General features: G+C 42.9%; 1 protein-coding gene across 2 annotated transcripts in view; it reads left to right on the top strand.

Annotated features, from left to right (window-relative positions):
* Positions 1–18,382, top strand: part of CDH8 (cadherin 8) — a 351,561-nt gene that overhangs the window by 285,422 nt on the left and 47,757 nt on the right. For both annotated transcript variants that reach the window (XM_060254013.1, XM_060254014.1), the window contains exon 8: positions 7,569–7,690. In XM_060254013.1, the coding sequence (XP_060109996.1) occupies positions 7,569–7,690 (122 nt within the window). The remainder of the gene's footprint in view (positions 1–7,568; positions 7,691–18,382) is intronic.

Raw genomic sequence — 18,382 nt, 5'->3', positions numbered from 1 at the left:
TTGCAGGAACAGCATTCTATTCTCCCCTGCCTTTGCTTCCTCTCACCTCCTGTACCCCTTGTCTAACTTTCTCAGTTTTTCTCTCTTTTCATCAGGGAAATGCTGTGGGGAAAAGAATTAAGCCCCCTTTTCAGAACATCACAGCCTAGAGTTGCCATCCAAACTCTGGCAACCCTAGGGAGATGTAGCGGGCGGGGGGCAGAGTCAGGATATTAAACATTGCACTGACATTTTGATGGCACTTTTAATGTAAAACTAGAATAGATGTTATTGCATTGGGTCAGTGCTCTAGGATTCACCCCAGATGGTTTTACCATAGACTTTCAGGTGAATCCTAGAGTATTGCCAGGGGTTTCTTTCTTTCTTTCTTTCTTTCTTTCTTTCTTTCTTTCTTTCTTTCTTTCTTTCTTTCTTTCTTTCTTTCTTTCTTTCTTTCTTTCTTTCTTTCTTTCTTTCTTTCTTTCTTTCTTTCGTTTTTTTGAGCAGGAACACACAGGAATTCAGTTCTAGTTGGCATGTAAAATAGTGGTGACATCAGGGGTGTGTGGCCTAATATGCAAATGAATTTCTGCTGGGGGGGGTTATCAAAAATGCCCTATCACCCCAATGCAATGATATCAGATGTTCATGCCAGAAGTGACAATGGTTTTGTTCCCTTTTTTGCTCCAATACACCATGAAGCAGTAGTGGGCACCAAGGGGTTCAAGGACCTGACACCACTAGCACAACTCCATCCATGTGTGTGTGTGTTGTGTTTATGTGCGGGGCAAAAGATGTGAGACAGTCTAACAAAATACCAACATCAAAAGTAATTTAACTTTTTTGTTTGTTTACTTTGAGTTGTCTCTTCACACAAATGCCATCACATTCATTTGAACTAGATGTCACATGGTCAAAATTGCATACCCAGTCGCAGGGGACATGGCTGTCCCAGCAATCAGAGAATTATGCAGAACTAGAACTGCAACACTCTCATTTCTACTCAGCTGATCTGAAGGGCAGTAATCAAATGGATTGCTCAATTCACAGAGGTTCAGAAGTAATTACACAGTAACTATTAGTTATGACTTAGGAAGAAGCTGCCCAGCAATGCAGCACTCGAGTTAATTACACGAACAGTAAAGGAAAGGTTCCATTTAGAAGTTTGCTCAGTGCTTTCCTTGGAGAGACTGAGCAAGCAATGTCTTTGTGCATTCTCTGCTTATTTGAGTGTATTTAAATGGTAATGGACTGGCAGTGCAAGTAACTGTGTTTAGGAAATATCTGCGTGCTTTGAGGAAATACAAGAAAAGCACATGGTATTGGGACCATCCAAATGTTTCAGGGGAGGGGGGTACCTTTTTGTACCTATTTCACAACTGCTGGGTTTGGATTCAGCCAGGTTTTTCACTGAGACCAAATCCTCACTATCAGTTGCTCTGCCCTGCTTTTGCCTTTCCCAGCGCAAGTGATCGATTCCCCACCAGCTGCAACGGGGGTGCATTTTGATCCATGGCTCCATCCAACTTCCCTCACAGCTTCTAGAACTCTAAAAAAAAAAACAAGATCAGGAAGCAGCAAGGGAAACCGGAGGGAGCTGCAGATCAAAATGTGCCCGTGCAGCAGCTGGTGGGGAATTGATCACTTGAGCTAGGGAAAGCAGAAGCCCAGGCGCAGAGCAACTGCTAGTGAGGAATCAATCTCACCCAATTCCCCTTCTGAGCACCATCCTTGTTTAACCCCTTTTCCCCCTTGTAGAAGCAGGTGTCCTGATGCAGCACTCTCATTTCTGTTCAGCAGATCTGAAGGGCAGTAATCAAATGGATTGCTCAATTCACAGAGGTTCAAAAGTAATTACACAGTAATTATTAGTTATGACTTAGGAAGAAGCTGCCCAGCAATGCAGTAGTCAAGTTAATTACATGAACAGTAAGGAAGAAGCTGTGTTAAAAAGTTTGCTCAGTGCTCTCCTTGAGAAGACTGAGCAAGCAATGTCTTTGTGCATTTCCATGGCATATCCATGGCAGTCAAAGGGAATCCCTCTTTCCTTTCTGCTCTCACAGGAAAAGCTAGTCAGATCCAAATTGTCGTGTCTCCTATCGGCAACAGCTTCAGTTAACGTGAGTCTCCTTTTCTCAAATGTTCCCTACCCAATCAGGGATCACCTAGGGGATATCATGGCATCAAAATGACATGTAACTAATCAGATTTAACTATGTTCTGTCACCACTGAGTGCAGATTCAGTTTATTTTGATGGAGAGCAAAGCTCCCCGGACTGGTCACTTGAATGATCTTACAGTTACCTGCCTCCAGGTGGGGTTTGGAGATCTCCTGGAACTACAACTAATTTCCATAGCAAACCTTTCTTAGTAAAGTCCAAACATATCTCCAGGCCTGATGCAAACTTGTAACATAGACACCCACCCACCCCCATTCTTGCCTTCTACATACACTCCCATGACATGAAAGAAAAAAAATATCTATTTTATTTCTGAAATGTAATAAAAAGCCCAAGTTATTTTGTAGCCTCAGTCCTTTGGAGCCCTGATAAAGTGCATCAGTTCCTTCTGAACCATGCCCATGTCCTCAGTTCTAGGGGAAGCTTGATATTTGCATCACTTGTATTCAAACTTGGTCTAAAATTGTTTCCCTTGGCAGCTTGTAATACCAAGTACTGAAATGCAAAAACAATCAAACCTAATAGAACAACAACTAGGGCTCCCAGAAGTAATTTCAAGTTGGGAAAATAGAACATAGGAAAAGCCTTTAACCTCCACAACTACCATGCCACATGCTGTAGACTCAATTGGAATTAGACCTTTCCTGCATGATAACTGCACTTTTAAAAACCCTTCTGCAAGTTCCAATCACAATACTTCTAGTGTCTGATATAGTTTCAGCTTCAGAAAGCTTTGCATTCCAAAGTAGGAGGTTGATTCTGCTTACCTACGAAATAACGCTACTGAGCTAGGAATAATATTTTCAGTATTGTAGCTTTTCTCTTTTAAATATGCCATCCATAAAAAAATACCACTCAGCCTTACATTCTTTTATCACCAAACTTGTCATAGGATAATGTATTTCTACAAGTGAGTGGTGTTGTTACCACCACCACCCCACCCCCCGATTAAAGATTTTGTGGGGGGAAAGGCCAAAATAAAACAGCACAGAATAAAATCAGGCTATCACACAGAGAGGTTATCTTGCTAGATCCCCCAGATACAATCTTGACAAATGTGTACTGCATGAAAATATTAACACTGCAACTGCATAAACTCACAAGAAGCTAAGCCCAGCTCTCTGTACTTTTGAAGCCAGCTTTAAAGCCAACTGCAAGAAGCAGGGGGATCGCTGACTCTTGCTCTCCCGTCTTGCAGGACAAGAGAGAAAGAGGTGGGGCTGGCAACCCAGGTCTCTGTTCTTTTGCGGCTGCAAGAAGCAGGAAGAGGGAGACCCGTCTGAGCAGGACAGGAGAGAGGCAGAGCCAGCAGGCCAGGTCTCTGTGCTTTCGCAGCTGGCATTAAAGCCAGCTGTCAGAAGCAGGGACACTCAGCATGGCTGCCTCCCTGGGTTGGGGGCCCTCTGCTGGAAGCTGGAGACAGGACTCCCAGAGGCCCCCCTATGGCTATGGGCCTATGCATAACACTGATAGCATCAGAATGCAGATGGGAATGTGCACCCCACTGAAAGCAAACCACATCTGATTGACAGCCACAGTTCCTAATTCAAGAAGAAAGAATCATGAATTGTGTCAAGGTACAAATGTTTGATAAATAGAGTTGCCACCACAAGGTTGTAAAATTCCTGGCGATTTGGGAGTGAAGCCTGGGGAAGGTAGAGTTTGGGGACAGAATTACCTCAGCAGGATATAATGGCATCGAGCCCATCTTCTAAAGCTACCGTTTTCTCCAGTGGAACTGTTCTCAGTAGTCTGAAGATGAGTTGTAATGCCTGGAAATCTCCACCCACCCACCCCGGAACTCCTGTGTGATAAACTGTACAGAAGAAGAAGAAGTGCAACAACAACAACAACAGCAACAATTTAACATAGCAGGAAGAGAGGTTCTGTTCTGGTCCTTCCCCCGATGTGACAGCTTGTTATGTGTAAGAAGTGTTGTACATGGAACATTCAAAAATTTAACCTCCTCTACTGTAACAGACTGAGCTGGACAGTCTACAACTTCATTCTGCCTAATTTGCAGAATGACTCTTATATCTCCTGTGTTACACTGACAACATGGTAACACCTGCACTGTAGATGTTTGGGATGCTACTGGGATACCAAGAGATATCTCAAGTCATCATCTAGGCTACTCCCATATCAGTATTGACCCAATTTCATTGAAGGAGATGATGCAAGTGGAAGGAGCTACAGCATGAGCACCTCCTACATCACCTGGAAATTCTGGTATTACTTTGGTGGTACAAGAATCAGCCATTTAAAACTGCTTGATTTTAAAAGGATACCCTAGTACCTGGTTCAAGGCATTTTTAACAGTTTGAATGGAGCCCATGTGCTCTGTGTTATCCATCCCCAATATAAATAAGGACTGGTTCTCATTCCTGCTGCTTTGATTCCACAATCGTCATTATCTGTTTGCTTATCTGAAACAAAGCCTATGATTTTATTTTATTTTTTACTTTTGTGCCATATCTGTGTCCTTACACCAAATTTCCCCCATATTGTGATCATATTTACTTGTGTGTCACTTTATTAGCATATAACTGATGTATGTTGTATGTGTGTATAAATATCATTGACCATGATACAAACAAGTGTATAGGACCTCAGTGAAAAGCAAAGAACTGAAATTGTTGACAAAAATGCAAATAGATACAAAAATAAATGAAACAGGGAACATTTGCTTGTCCCTGTTGCCTAAATAAAACAAAACTCCATTTCATTGTTTTATGTTGTGCACAATTAATCATCTAGGGATATCCCCTCACTGGAGATTTTCAAACTCAGTGGGCTCTTCTCTGGTGTTTAGTAAATTAATTTAAAAAAAAAATAATTCTCATGAAATTTCTAATTCTAATAACTTTAGGTTGAATGTTTATATTTCAGATGAAAGACAAACATTTTGGGGCCAGTCACAAGAGGCATGAATAATTTCTTCAGAAGCTTATCTAATTAATTACATCCCTCTGTAATGTCTATAAAAGTTGAACTGCCATCATTCCATTAATTTAGATAAAAGAAATCTTTAGTGTTTAAATGTGACACTTGGCACTGAGAATTCAATACCTTCATTGTTTACATCCTTTTTTCCTCTCTTTATGAAGTACAGATACAAAAGTTGTGTTTGAAATGTTTGGAATACACTGTCTGTGTGCAACTGTATCTCCCCCCACACCCGGGAGAAGAGCTTTATTGTTCCATGTAAAACATATCCATGAGGAGAATTAATTGCATGGCACAAGTGATAAATTGTAGAAACTGATGAAGAACTGCAGTGAGCATGTGCATGGTTCGCATTCTTTGTCTTGGTCAGTCTCCTTAATGAAAGAATTATTTGAGTTTCTCACATATATGAAAAAGAAAAGAGGTCTTAGTAAGGGACTGTTTCAGGAGTGGCTAAATTTGCTTAATGTAAGAGCCACTTATAATAAATGCCAAAAGTTTGAGAGCCATAAGACATGAATCTCAGATGTTTGAGAGCCACAAGGAAGGAAGGAAGGAAGGAAGGAAGGAAGGAAGGAAGGAAGGAAGGAAGGAAGGAAGGAAGGAAGGAAGGAAGGAAGGAAGGAAGGAAGGAGAGGTGGATAAGTGATTTAAAGAGACAAATGCCTTCTCCAAGCTGGCTGACAGAGTGGTGGGAGCACTGAGAGCCAAACAATATGTGTGAAAGAGCCACATGTGACTCTGAATCCACAGTCTGGCCACCTTTGGTGTCTCTTTGGAACTGTTTGAAATTGGAAAGGAAAAGGTCATAGAAGAAACAGAAGTAGAACCTAATGGGATCAAACTATTCCCAGATACTATTTTGCACAATGTCCAATTGATTGCCCTAAAGGGCCAATAAACAAGATGACAAAGCCAAGGCCTTCCCCTGACCCCACCTCTGAGGACTGGCATTTGTTGAGGGAAGCCAACATGTGAGTCATTGCCTATGAGTTGAATCCTGGTTTCACAAACCTGCTCACTCTTCCTTTGCATAGATTTAGAACACACACACACACACAGGAAGATCGGGAATGGTCTTGCTAGGAAGTTTGACTGTGTTATGTATGTGGACTCAAGGGAAGACTTTGGTGTTTCCGTCTGGCTCATTGGAGCCATACGGACTGAGCTTGGGGACTTGGGAACAAAGGGCTGTAGGAGTCAAACCCCCGCAGCCCAGGACCAATCACAAGCCCCCACCGGTTTGAATGACCCCAATAACATGCTTGCACGGGAACCCAGAGATGTACATAAGTTCAGCCGTGGGCCCCAACGCCAGTCTTGTACTGTGACCGTTTACTATGTGATTCCTATTAAAGAGATTGTTATCACTTACTCCGCGACTCTGCCATGCATAGAATCCACTATATTATAGACTGGTTTTGATTTCAGGAAACTCCAATAAGCTTCTGAGGGATGTGTTAACTAGTACACAGTTTGAAACCAATTGGACCGATGGCTTAGAAGGCAAAGGTCCTCAAGCTGGTGGGTGCCATACTTTGGGGCAGAAGTCCCAGGCCCCAACTTGTGTGCCCAGGAGGGGATACCTCAAATAGGTTGATGTATGCATTAGCTTCCAGAGGAATGCCCTCATAAGGTCATTTATCCCAGAGTCTAAAATTACCAGATACCTCCAATTGTGGCACGCAGTCTGACTGTGGCATGCAATCTACTGATTGGACAACATATTCTGCAGAACAAACAAGAAATTACATCTTCATAAAAAGGCACCTTTTTGTTTATATCAACTCTGCTCTTCACCTTTCCTATAAAATCCAATTGAAACATTTTTTTTTGCCAGACTGAAATAATAGATGAGCAGTCAGGTCAGCTAATAGTGTAAAATGGCAACGATAAGTGAATAAATAAATCCTGGTTGTTTACAGCTTCCATTCCTCAAGTAGAATGTCCTTTATCAATAAAACAACACAAACATCATCAGGGGAGGGGAGGGGGGAGAACCCTACCCATTTAGTCCAAGAAAGTCTTCATCAAACTGATCTCCAGCAAGCACTGTTTGCGATACAGATTTATTTGCTATCTTCCTTTTTGTGAAATGCTTCCCTACCCTTCCACCACTGGATAAAGCAGCCCAATTCTTGGAAAGAGAAAAGGCACAGCTAGGGTTGCCAGCCTCTAAGTGGCTGGAGATCTTCTGGAATGACAACTGATCTCCAAGCGAAAGAGGTCAGTTCACTTGGAGAAGATTGCCACTTTGGACGGTGGCCTCTATGGCATTATACCTCATTGATGTCCCTCCCCTTCCCAAACCCCACCCTCCTCAGACTCCACCCTCCAAAAATGTCCAGGTATTTCCCAACCCAGAGATGGTAAGTATCTATCTATCTCAGGTCGTTTATGTCAATGGTAGGAAATGAAGTATGTTTACCTGTTTTGTTTTTCACAGTGTTTTTCTTCTCTTAGGAAACCCCAGTCAGATATCCCGAGTGCCTGTTGCTATCAAAGTCCTTGATGTAAACGACAATGCCCCTGAACTGGCATCAGGAGATCAAGCCTATTTGTGTGAAAATGGAAAATCAGGAAAAGTAAGTATTGCTGATGTTGCAGATCCTGTAGTTCTCTCTAAAATCGTATATGTCTCTCTCAACCAATGAGCTGTACATTTCTCCAGATTCTGTTAGATACTAGCTCTGTTCACAGAAGAAGGTTGGGACCCCTGACGCAAAAATTCTAGTCATTGGGTTGAATCTAGCCAGGTTTTTTTCCCCCACCTAGTCTCCCCCAATTCTACTCCTTACTAAAGTCTCCAGCCCACTTTATATTTGTCCATGGGTAATTTGAGCGAAAATTTGCCTCCATAAATTTTTAATCATGGGACAATGCCATCAACTATATAAAATCTCCCAGTTTGCCCACATTGTTTCCAACATTTGGGGCTTGAAGATGGGGTCCTGCTGAGCTTTAAAGGCATATACACATTCCAAAATACAAAGAGTTTGCAAGCTTCTTCTAAACCTGCAGAGATCTAAAGGCACATCCTGGCTGCTGTGGCGAGGCTGTTGGGGCAGGGTGGAGCCTGCAAAACCAAGGGATCTCTTGTCTGGACTTAGGGGCTGGCAAGCCTTCCTATAACCAGTGTTCCCTCTAAGCTGAGTTAGCGTGAGCTAGCTCACAGATTTTTAGCCTCCACCTAACACATTTTTGTCTTAGCTCAGGAAGGATGACCCCAAAGCACACTGATTTATGCAATAGCTCACAGCTTTAATGCCAGTAGCTCACAAAATAGAATTTTTGCTCACAGGACTCTTCATCTTAGAGGAAACATTGCCTATAACCCTTCCAATGTCTCTTATACTTTGCCCGTGACTTGTGATATCGTTGCCAGAAAGATTGGTTGTCAGTCTTTTAGTTCTGTGCCAATGCTGGAAGATTGAACCCCTTATAGGCAGAGTTCCTAAACATGCCTCCTGCTCAGCAGAATTTGTGGGACCCTAGTAATCCACAGATATTTTTTTTTTTTAATGAGGAAAACCAAAAGATGCTGTTTGGGCATCTCTCTTTGGGTAGAAATAATACAACCTCCCCCCACCCCCAAAAAGGAGAGAGATAGGCTCAGCAAGCCACACAGATATATGGTTCGGTCATGTAGTTAGGCAGACCATTGTGTTATTTAGCTCAGGAAGTTTTTTTTTTTTCCTATCCTGACTGGCAGCGGCTCTCCAGGGTCTCAGTGAGAGATAAATCATTCTTGCAACCTGAGATTTTTTTTTTAAACTGAAGATTCTACAGATTGCATCTGGGAGTATGCACACAAACACTATGTAGTCTACCACTGAGCCCTTTCCCTGACAGATTTTGGCGGCATCCTGTGATTCTGACTCCACAAGGCTTTGCCTCATCCATAATTCAAGAAAGCGCCATATTTTGGGTGAGGTTGAATGAAATAAGCAGGACCTAATCTCCTAGGAGGCAGTACTACACAAATGAAACAGAATCAGTTATATTATCCAGCCTGTGAAGACACTGAGTGACGGAAATCCACAGCTCTGTAGCTACCTCATTTATTTCTGGGTAGTGACATTTTAATTTAAATAAACAGCAGCTGACAGCATGACACTAGAGTTGTTAATCCAGCTATTCTTGTGCTTCATGGGTGTTTGGCATTAAATTCACCATTTGCCAAAGCAGCTTACCTTACAATAGATGTAGGACTTCTTTCTTATCATAGGGTTGTACAAGATCCTGTTGGTACCAAGGTATGATTGTTATGAACAATGTACATTTTTAACCTTTTTTTTTTTTTGTTATTTCCACAACTCTGGCATATTCTAGTTACCCAGTGATCATGAAACAAAACAAAAAAAAAGTAAATCACTTATCTGACCATTGAAGACTGAGATCCTAGCAAGATGATTGTGTATTTATGTATTTACTTCAGTTATATCTGACCTTTCCCTCCAGTGGGAGAAAGTACACTGTAAAGTCAATTATGCTGAGAATGTGTGACTGGCCCAAGATCACCCAACAAGCGTCCATGGCAACGTAGAACCTTCCAGATCCCAGTCCAAGTTTGTTGTTCAACCACAATGAAAATAATCATAAATGCAGTTATCCTGGATATCTCAGCCATGTCCATTCTTAAATACTTGGTAATATAATTGTAGGTTTTCAGGCCATAGATATCGGATCAAGCTGCTTTACAAACTTTATGGTGATGCATTGCTCATGCTCAAAACAAGATCGCCAATCATTCTTTCATTTTGAGCACAGGTGAAATTTTAACCTGAATTGAAATCTTATCCCACCTTAGGGTTGCCAGGTCTTACCTGGTAGGGGACTTTTTTCATCACCATAGAGTTTTTTTTCCCAAATGCTAGAGCATCCCCTGTGTGACGTGCCAGGTGACATTATCATGTCAGGCACTTTGAGCGACGATGGAGCTGTTGGGGGATGGGGCTTCCGCCACCAGCCATTGAAATCAGGGGAATCCCAGCTGTGAATGGGGGAATGGGAACTGTATCCCTCTTGCTAGTAGCATACCAGATAGTAAAGTAGATATGCACAGAATATTAACATACAAACAACAACAAAAAGGTCGGACTCAATGGCTTGAAAAGCACTAAGGATGCTCACCTGCCCTCTTCCAGAAGCCAGGGAATGCTGAGGCAGTTGAGCATCCTTTGATTTGGAAGGGACAAAAGAAAACACACAGGGAGAAGGGAAATGGGCCTACTCAGCCCCAACAGCTTGTATCTTCCTTAATCATGTGTCCCACCCTCATACAAAACTACCTACAATATTGGGAGTGTGCACATGTGCATGTTTGTGAAATGTGCTTCAACTAGGGTTGCCAGGTCTTGCCTGGCGGCCAGTGGGGGGACTTAAGCCATGTTCACGAAGCACGCATGTTGTGATGACATCACCCAGAATTGTCACAAGTAGGCACTATAGTATTTTTGTTTTAAAAACTCTTTGGCACCATAGAGTTTCTACCAAAATACTTGAGTGTCCCTCTGCAACATGCGTGGTATGATTACATCACTTCTGGGTGACATCATCATACCAGGCACATCACGTGCCGATGGAGCTCTTCAGGGGTGGGCCTCGCCCTGCCAGCCAATTCTGTGCCAGTGGGTTGGAGGCCCTGAAATCAGGGGGGAAACCCACTCCCAGAGGCAGAAACCTTAGCTTTAGCCCATATAATTGCTTTGGTTCATGGCTACACAAGCAGCTTCCTGTTATGTTTGCCTCAGATTTCAGCTATAGGCAACTTTTACCAATATACAATACATTTTACCAATATACTTCTGAAGTTCAGGGCTACATGAGTACAAAGTTATTCATTGTTCCACATATTTAAACAGTATAATTTTACTGCACAAGTGGAGCTCCCTCCCTTTAAAAAAAAAAAAAATACTCTCCTTATAGTTTCTCACAAGTCCCCAAAGTAAATGGTGGTCTACTTGGGAGACAAATTCACAAGAAGCCATGTGAAACTAGAATGAAGGAATGCTACAGAATAGCTGGAAAAGCTATAGTGCTAAGAGGAACATAACAACATGGTGCCTTAACATAGATAGGCCAGGCTAGGCTGATCACTTGAGATCTTGGAAGCCAAGCAGGGTCAGTCCTGGTTAGTACTTGAATGGGAGATGACCAAGGAAGTTAGGGTCCTTGGCAAACTTCCTCTGTACATCTCATACCCCTAGAAGTTGCCATGAGTCAGCAGTGACAAGCAGAGGAGGAGGGTGCATTTGGAGAAGAAGATAGCGCATACAATAAACAGTGGAAGAGAATGCAATGCTGTTCTCATCATAAAAGCCTTTTTCATTCAACTACAGCCATATTCCCTTTATAAAATTCTATTTGCCTCATACAACTTCTTAACTTGCTCATTTTAAGGAGGTCACTAAAATATAGGAAAAACTAGACCTCATTTGGATGGCTGCAAAAATCTATCACATGTGCATAAAATTGCCCTTCTGAACAATTTTGATTTACAAATTGTGTGGAATGACAGAATGAGATCAGAATGGGAGCCTTTCTGATCTCATCAAGCAGACCAAGACCAAGTCAAGTAAAAGGCACAGACAATGAACACATAGATATGGCCAACTGTTGATCTTACCCATTTTTCAGGATGGCACATTCAGAAAGCTTTAGCTCAGTTGAGTAAAGCTGTTGTGACAGCATACAGTAGGAGAGGCAGTCCTATGTTGGTCCAAGGCCCTGAAGGACTTTGTAGGTGATAACCAGAATCTTTAATTGAACCCAGTACCTGATTGGTAACCAATGGAGTGGCTGTAGAATGGGTTTAATGTGCATACTTTGCCTAGCTCCCAATAGTAACTGAACCGGGTCATTCTCGATCAACTGGAGTTTCCAAGTTGACTTCAAGGGCACATGGCCAGATTGGACAAGTCAAGGTAGGGAGCCATTTCCCAATAGGGACCCAAAGCAGATTACAAATTCCCCCCGCCTCCATTTTATCCTTACCCCTTTGGGGCAGGAAGACTGGCTAACCCAGTGTCATCCAGTTAACTACTATGGCAGAGTAGGGAACTGAGCCAGGGTCTCCCATGCTAACCACTACATCACGCAGAAAAGAAAGGATGGAAAGAAAAAGAGGGGGAAGAAAGGAAGAACTGATAAAGCAGAGAGGAGAAATGGATGTGGAATTGAATGGAAGAGTAAGTGAAACTGGCATATAGGTGAGGAAGCAGAGGAAGAGAGTGTGCTTTGGAGAAGTAGTACCCAAAATGCATGTGCTATACATGAGAGAGCCCTGATCTGTACCGCCAAAGCTAGGTAGATCTCAAAAGTTAATCAGGGTTAGTATTTGGATGGGAGACCACCAAGGAATCCCAGGGTCACTATACAGAGACAGGTAAGGCAAACCACGCCTGAATGTCTGTTGCCTTGAAATTCCTAAAGGGTTGCCATAAGTCAATTGCAACATGACAGCACTTTCTACCACCACCATACATGAAAGAAACCTGAACAGATACAAGAATAGGGGGTGGAAATATACTGTATAGCAGAGAATCAAGGGATGACATGGAGACAGCCAAGGCTTTTTTGGGGTGGAGGGGTAGAAAAAACCCAGCAGGAGTTCGTTTGCATATTAGGCCACACTCCCTGACACCAAACCAGCCAGAATTGCATTTCTGTGCGTCCTTGTTCAAAAGGAACCCTGGAGACAGCCACAGAAAAGACAGGATAAAGAAAAAATGAATTGCATGAGCCAATTTGAAATATTAAACCCTACATAGAAAACAACCAGCTGAATCTAGGTGGGTTCTCCAGTCTTATAGCTCTTCATTTACCTGCCTCTTTCAAATTAAATCTCTATCAACTGACGTGAAGAAAGAAAACTATCTCTCGATACTATCCGAATATATTTACGCACTTGGGGGCTAACTTACAGCTAAGTTAAATTGAGTTTGAATCACTTTGAGGGAGCTGATTACACCTCAGCCTCTTAGAAAACCTTATTTGCAGTCTGTAAATATACCGAGTGAACCATCTAATGCACTTCATTTTTCCACGTGTTCTATTTTGGGCCCTGATATAATTGAGAGTGGCAACCACGGCGGCTGGTGACGTGACAGAATGCATTAAAAACTGTTGATGTATAACATTGCCAGATGAATCCTCCGTGCTTTTCTTCTGGATCTGTAACAGCATATCTGCTGAAAAAGCATTGTCACTTAGTGTTTGGCATCCTTTCTATACTTTTGAATATGTATAGGATTGTTTCTCCCCCCCCCCTCTCTTTTTTATTCCCTGCCACTTCACACCAGATAAATAAATCTGATATTAATTAGTTACATTAACAAGTCACCAGTTTGATATGATTACGCCTACGCTAAAGTCACCTCATTCTTGCCATGTGCTGCAGATTAGTCAAAACCCAGAGAATCTCTATGATCTTTCTAATGGGATTGGGTGGAGAGGGAAAGGAAATTATCATGGTTGGTTTGCAAGTATTTTAACTAATATTTTCCTAATTCCATTAATGTCAGTGTTCCTGTTTATGGATGCCCTTGCTCTGTTTAAAAAGCAGCAACATATAAAGGCAGAGAATTTGAATAGCATTGCCATCAGTGAATGAAAGAAAGAGAATAAATCAGTCTGTGAATGAAAAAAAAGGAGAATCAGTCCTTCTACCTTTACTTTTCTTATAGTGAGCTACCTAGCAATGAACCATCTAGCAGGGTGGAGACACATACTTGCGCCTAGCAGCAGGGGTCTCCTGGGTAAAGCAGGAGGGGTGGGAGCAAGGGCAGGAGGGTGCATCCATAATAGTCTCAGCCACAGGGCTGCTTTGGTAGTCTGCCTTGGGAAGCTCAAAAGGCAGTGAGCAAGCCTGAATGGGAGAACAGAGACAGCAGGTTGCATGGCCTGGCAACTGATGGGAGATGAGTTGGAGGTAGATATTTTCTGTGGAGGGCTGGCTCTTCATCACCACATCATGACTCAGTAGCACTGACATCGCACTGGAGTTTATGGAGTTTCTGGGCAAGTGCTAGAGTGTCATCCAGGTGTGATGCCTGCACTTTCAGGTCTCACTGCAAGTGACACCATTGTGTAGCAACAAAGATTGCTGCTCCTCCCGCACCCTGTCTTGTAAGTCTGCTGCTCTCCACTGACCAGATGAACACCAGTGGATATTGGCAACAATTACCAGGAGTTTGCCTGCAATTAGCAGGCACTTGGGAAATCTATGGTCTAGAACTAGGTGGTTTAAGGTAGGCCTGGCTAAGGAGTAGGGAATATAGAAGAGGAAGGTAGAACTTAGCTCATGGATCAGCTGTGGAACTGGGAGATAGAAAAAGGGAGGAAGGGGAAATAGGAGAGGGCCCCAGAGCAGAAGTGAAAACCAAGCCAGCCAACAGAAGAAAGAGGAAGAAGGAGGTAGGTTCAGCACTGTGAGTCTTCTCTCACATAATGCAGTGTTACCCTGAGGTAGGGTTGCCTAGTGGGATCATCATGCTGGTGGTGGGATTGGGGGCATTCCAGGAGTAGATGGTGACATTGTATGACCTGTTGATGTCACCTGGAAGTGACATCATCATGTTGGTGACATTGGGGTGACACTAGTTTTGAAGCAAAACTCTATGGTAAAATTGGCATCAAACTATAAAGTTTGGCTGAAAACCAGAGCACTGCCACACAATGTCCTCAGTACGATGATGTCACTTCTGTGTGATGTCATGGCATCAGGGATGTCATGCAGTTACATTGCTGTTTGGGGGCAGGATCTCCCACCCAGAACTGAAGAATGGCAACCCTACCCTGAGGTATGTGCAGTTAACCACATCTTCAGGTGTGTGAATTGGTCAGTAAAACAACCTGTGTGAAGAAGTCATGACCGGGCTGGTGCTTTCAAGCTTCCATGGGCCCTGAGTGTGATATTCTCTTTCCCTCAGACAGTGCCACGTTTGCATTTTCATGCAATTGGCCTACAAGGCAGTTTACCAGCAATAAAATCTTAATACGTTGCACTCATTAGGGATATTTTTAAAAGATGCCTCCACAGAGAGCCAGTGTGGTGTAGTGGTTAACTGCGCAGACTCTTATCTGGGAGAACCGGGTTTGATTCCCCACTCCTTTACTTGCAGCTGCTGAAATGACTTGGGTTAGTCATAGCTTTCACATGAATTGTCCTCGAAAGGGCAGCTGCTGTGAGAGCCCTTTCAGCCCCACCCACCTCACAGGGTGTCTGTTGTGGGGGGAGAAGGCATAGGAGATCATAAGCCACTCTGAGTCTCTGATTCAGGGAGAAGGGCGGGGTATAAAACTGCAATTCTTCTTCAATTTGAATTATGAAAAATGCATCAAAGAATAGCATTATCCTCTAAAAACCCCAGTTAAGTGTTTTTGAAAGCTATTAATCTGACTTCCAAAAGCCAACAATGATCTGTCCCTGAGAGAGAACTGAACACAAGAAGTATCAATACTGAAAAGGCTCTGCTCTGTTTTTTGTCAAGAATTAAAATTTCAGGAGGCAGTCCAGTCATGTGGAAGGGGAATCGTTGAGTGGGGTTTCCAATTACAAGTTGGGAAATTCCTGGAGAATGGGGGGCATGGGTCCTGAGGAGGGGAGAGACCTCAGCAAGGGTATGATGTCATGCAGTCCACCCTCCAAACCAGTTATTTTCTTCAGGGGAACTGGTCTTAGTAGTCAGTTGTAACCCCAGGAGATCTTCAGCCACCATCTGGAAGCTGGCAGCCCTTCCAAAAGATAATATTAGGCTGTGGTTAGAAGGTATACTGACTGTCTTACATTGATCTGGTGCCAATGCAAATATCTTTGTTCTGGATATTTGTGATCAGACGTCCCTCCATAACTCGCTTCACTGCATGGTCACTTTGTGCTCTGCCATCTATACTACCAATGTGCAGGAGCATGTGGTCAGGTTTTGCTGTTTTGTCATTACAAAGAGAGTTTGAGAACCTTAAGCATTTTTCTTCATAGTGCTTTGTTTGACTAAGGCCTTAATTGTATTTGGATGAAGTAAGACACCCTAAACTAAACTATACTACAAAGAGGATAAATGTAGCTGACCTAAAATGACTAGACGAGGAAAAGGCCAAATGTCTGGTATTTATACTAGACCTATCCAGAGGCGTCATATTGCCTGCCTGTTCTCAATGATTTGCACACCTGTTTTCTTCCAGGCCATAACAGGGCTCTGAAGCAGGGATGTTACTGGGGTGTGGGTGGATGGTAGGCTTGCCAATTCCCAGGTCCCAGCGGGGGTTCTTCTGCTTTCCCAGGCTCCTTCCCGCCCCAGTAAGCTGGCTGGCAGGAGGGAAGCCCCGCCCCCAGAGGACCATGTTCCTTTCCACCTCCGGAGGCTTCAGTCTCCGATTGAAAGGCTTCCTCTTGGGATGGTGTGTCTGTGTTACTTTGAAGAAGTTGGCAGCAACTCGTGACTAGAGAGGCCAATCCCTCACTTCAGAGTCACCAGAAACGGGGTGGGGGGAGGGAAATGTCTGCTGAGCACTTCATTATTCCCTATGTAAAGATTGATTCTCATAGGGTATAATGGGGGATTGATCTGGAGGTTTTGGGCACTCAGGGGGAGCTGTTTTTTGAGGTAGAGGCACTAAATTTTCAGTATAGTATCTAGTGCCTCTCCCCAAAGTACCCCCCAAGTTTCAAAAAGATTGGAACAGGGGGTCCAATTCTATGAGCCCCAAAAGAAGGTACCCCTATCCTTCATTACTTCCTATGGAAGGAAGACATTTAAAAAGGTGTGCTGTCCCTTTAAATGTGGTGGCCAGAACTCCCTTAGAGTTCAATTATGCTTATCACACCCTTGTTCCTGGCTGCACCCCCAATGTATCCTTGCTCCACCCCCAAAGTTTCCTGGTTCCATCCCCGAAGTCCCCAGATATTTCTTGAATTGGACTTGGCAAGCCTAGTGGATGGGTGTGAATATTCAGATTCACTTGAAAAACTTAAATTTCTTTTTATGGTTTCTTCATACATCATCAGGCTGCCATCCAGGAGTGTCAAACGCATTTGTTAAGAGGGCAGGATCTGAAACAAATGGGACTTTGTGGGGCCAGGCTTTGTGTATCATAAAATGTAATGCCAGGTAGTGGAGATACAGACTTTATAAAGGATACAGATAAACACAATTTAAGATATTATTTTTAACTTAAAATACAAACATGCTTAAAACTCTTGTGATATTTTGTTTGAAATTGAAAGGTGGGGGAATAGTGGGATTTGGCAATACTATTTTTAAAATAAAACACGAAGAACAGCACAAGGATCACAGCAGGAACTAAAAATATAAACTAAAAATATAAAATGCTTTGAACCTAGTATAAAAACATGAAATGGCTGGAGATTGCAAGCTTCTTCCCCCTCCTGGGGTCTACTCAGATTGGCAATGGCTCTCCAATGTAGTATCTCCACTTTGGCAGTGGGTTCCCAGGTTAGAGTACTCACTAGGCACCAGTTCATTCAGCAGCGGCAAGCTGGCTCAAAGCATCAACCCTTTATTTGCAAGGAGGTTCAACCAGCTATAAAAGCTGCAAAACGCTGCCTTAGTTCCACTCCATTGAAATACATTGCAGCACAAAGTTGCAAGGAAAACACTGAATGGATTTTCCATTCAGATCTCTGGGTGCAGAGACCTTAACTGAAAATCCATTCTGTGTTTTCCTTGCAGCTTTACAAGCCCAAAGACAAGGCAGAAAGAGCAGGGAACATAGTCAGGCAGTCTCTGAACATCAAAGGGTATGGGCAGGAGGGGGAGGAGGGGAAAGAAAGTTGGCAGGGGGCTGATTGAATCCCTGGGCAGTCCAAGTATAGCCTGTGGGCCAGGAGTTTGACAGCCCTGCTTTATACCAACTCTTGAATGAAATCCAATAAAGAGACAGATAGTCACCTGTTTTTACATCAATTAGTCATTAATGACATATGGTGGAACATGCTCTAAAAGAAACAAATGTAAACAGGAAAATAATGGGGGGGGGGAGAAATTTTACCAAAGAGAATAAATGGGATGGAAAATGCTCTTTGACTTTTCAACAAAGCATGAAAACTGAAAGAAACGGGAGGAGAAAGTATATTTGTGCATCACTTCTTTGAAGCTTAATTGGACATAGTCTAATGGTGGCTTGCAAACCAGCTTTGAGATCAGGAAGGTCTTGGTTTGAGTCCCTGATTTCACCACCACACCTTATGAAATGAATACTCCTTTTGCTTTGTGAGCATTTGATTGTTGTTTTTTAATGCACAAGAAGGGGAGTGC

Source organism: Heteronotia binoei, chromosome 14, assembly GCF_032191835.1.
Source record: "Heteronotia binoei isolate CCM8104 ecotype False Entrance Well chromosome 14, APGP_CSIRO_Hbin_v1, whole genome shotgun sequence".
NCBI lineage: Eukaryota > Metazoa > Chordata > Lepidosauria > Squamata > Gekkonidae > Heteronotia > Heteronotia binoei.
This window is presented reverse-complemented; position numbering and strand designations above follow the sequence as displayed.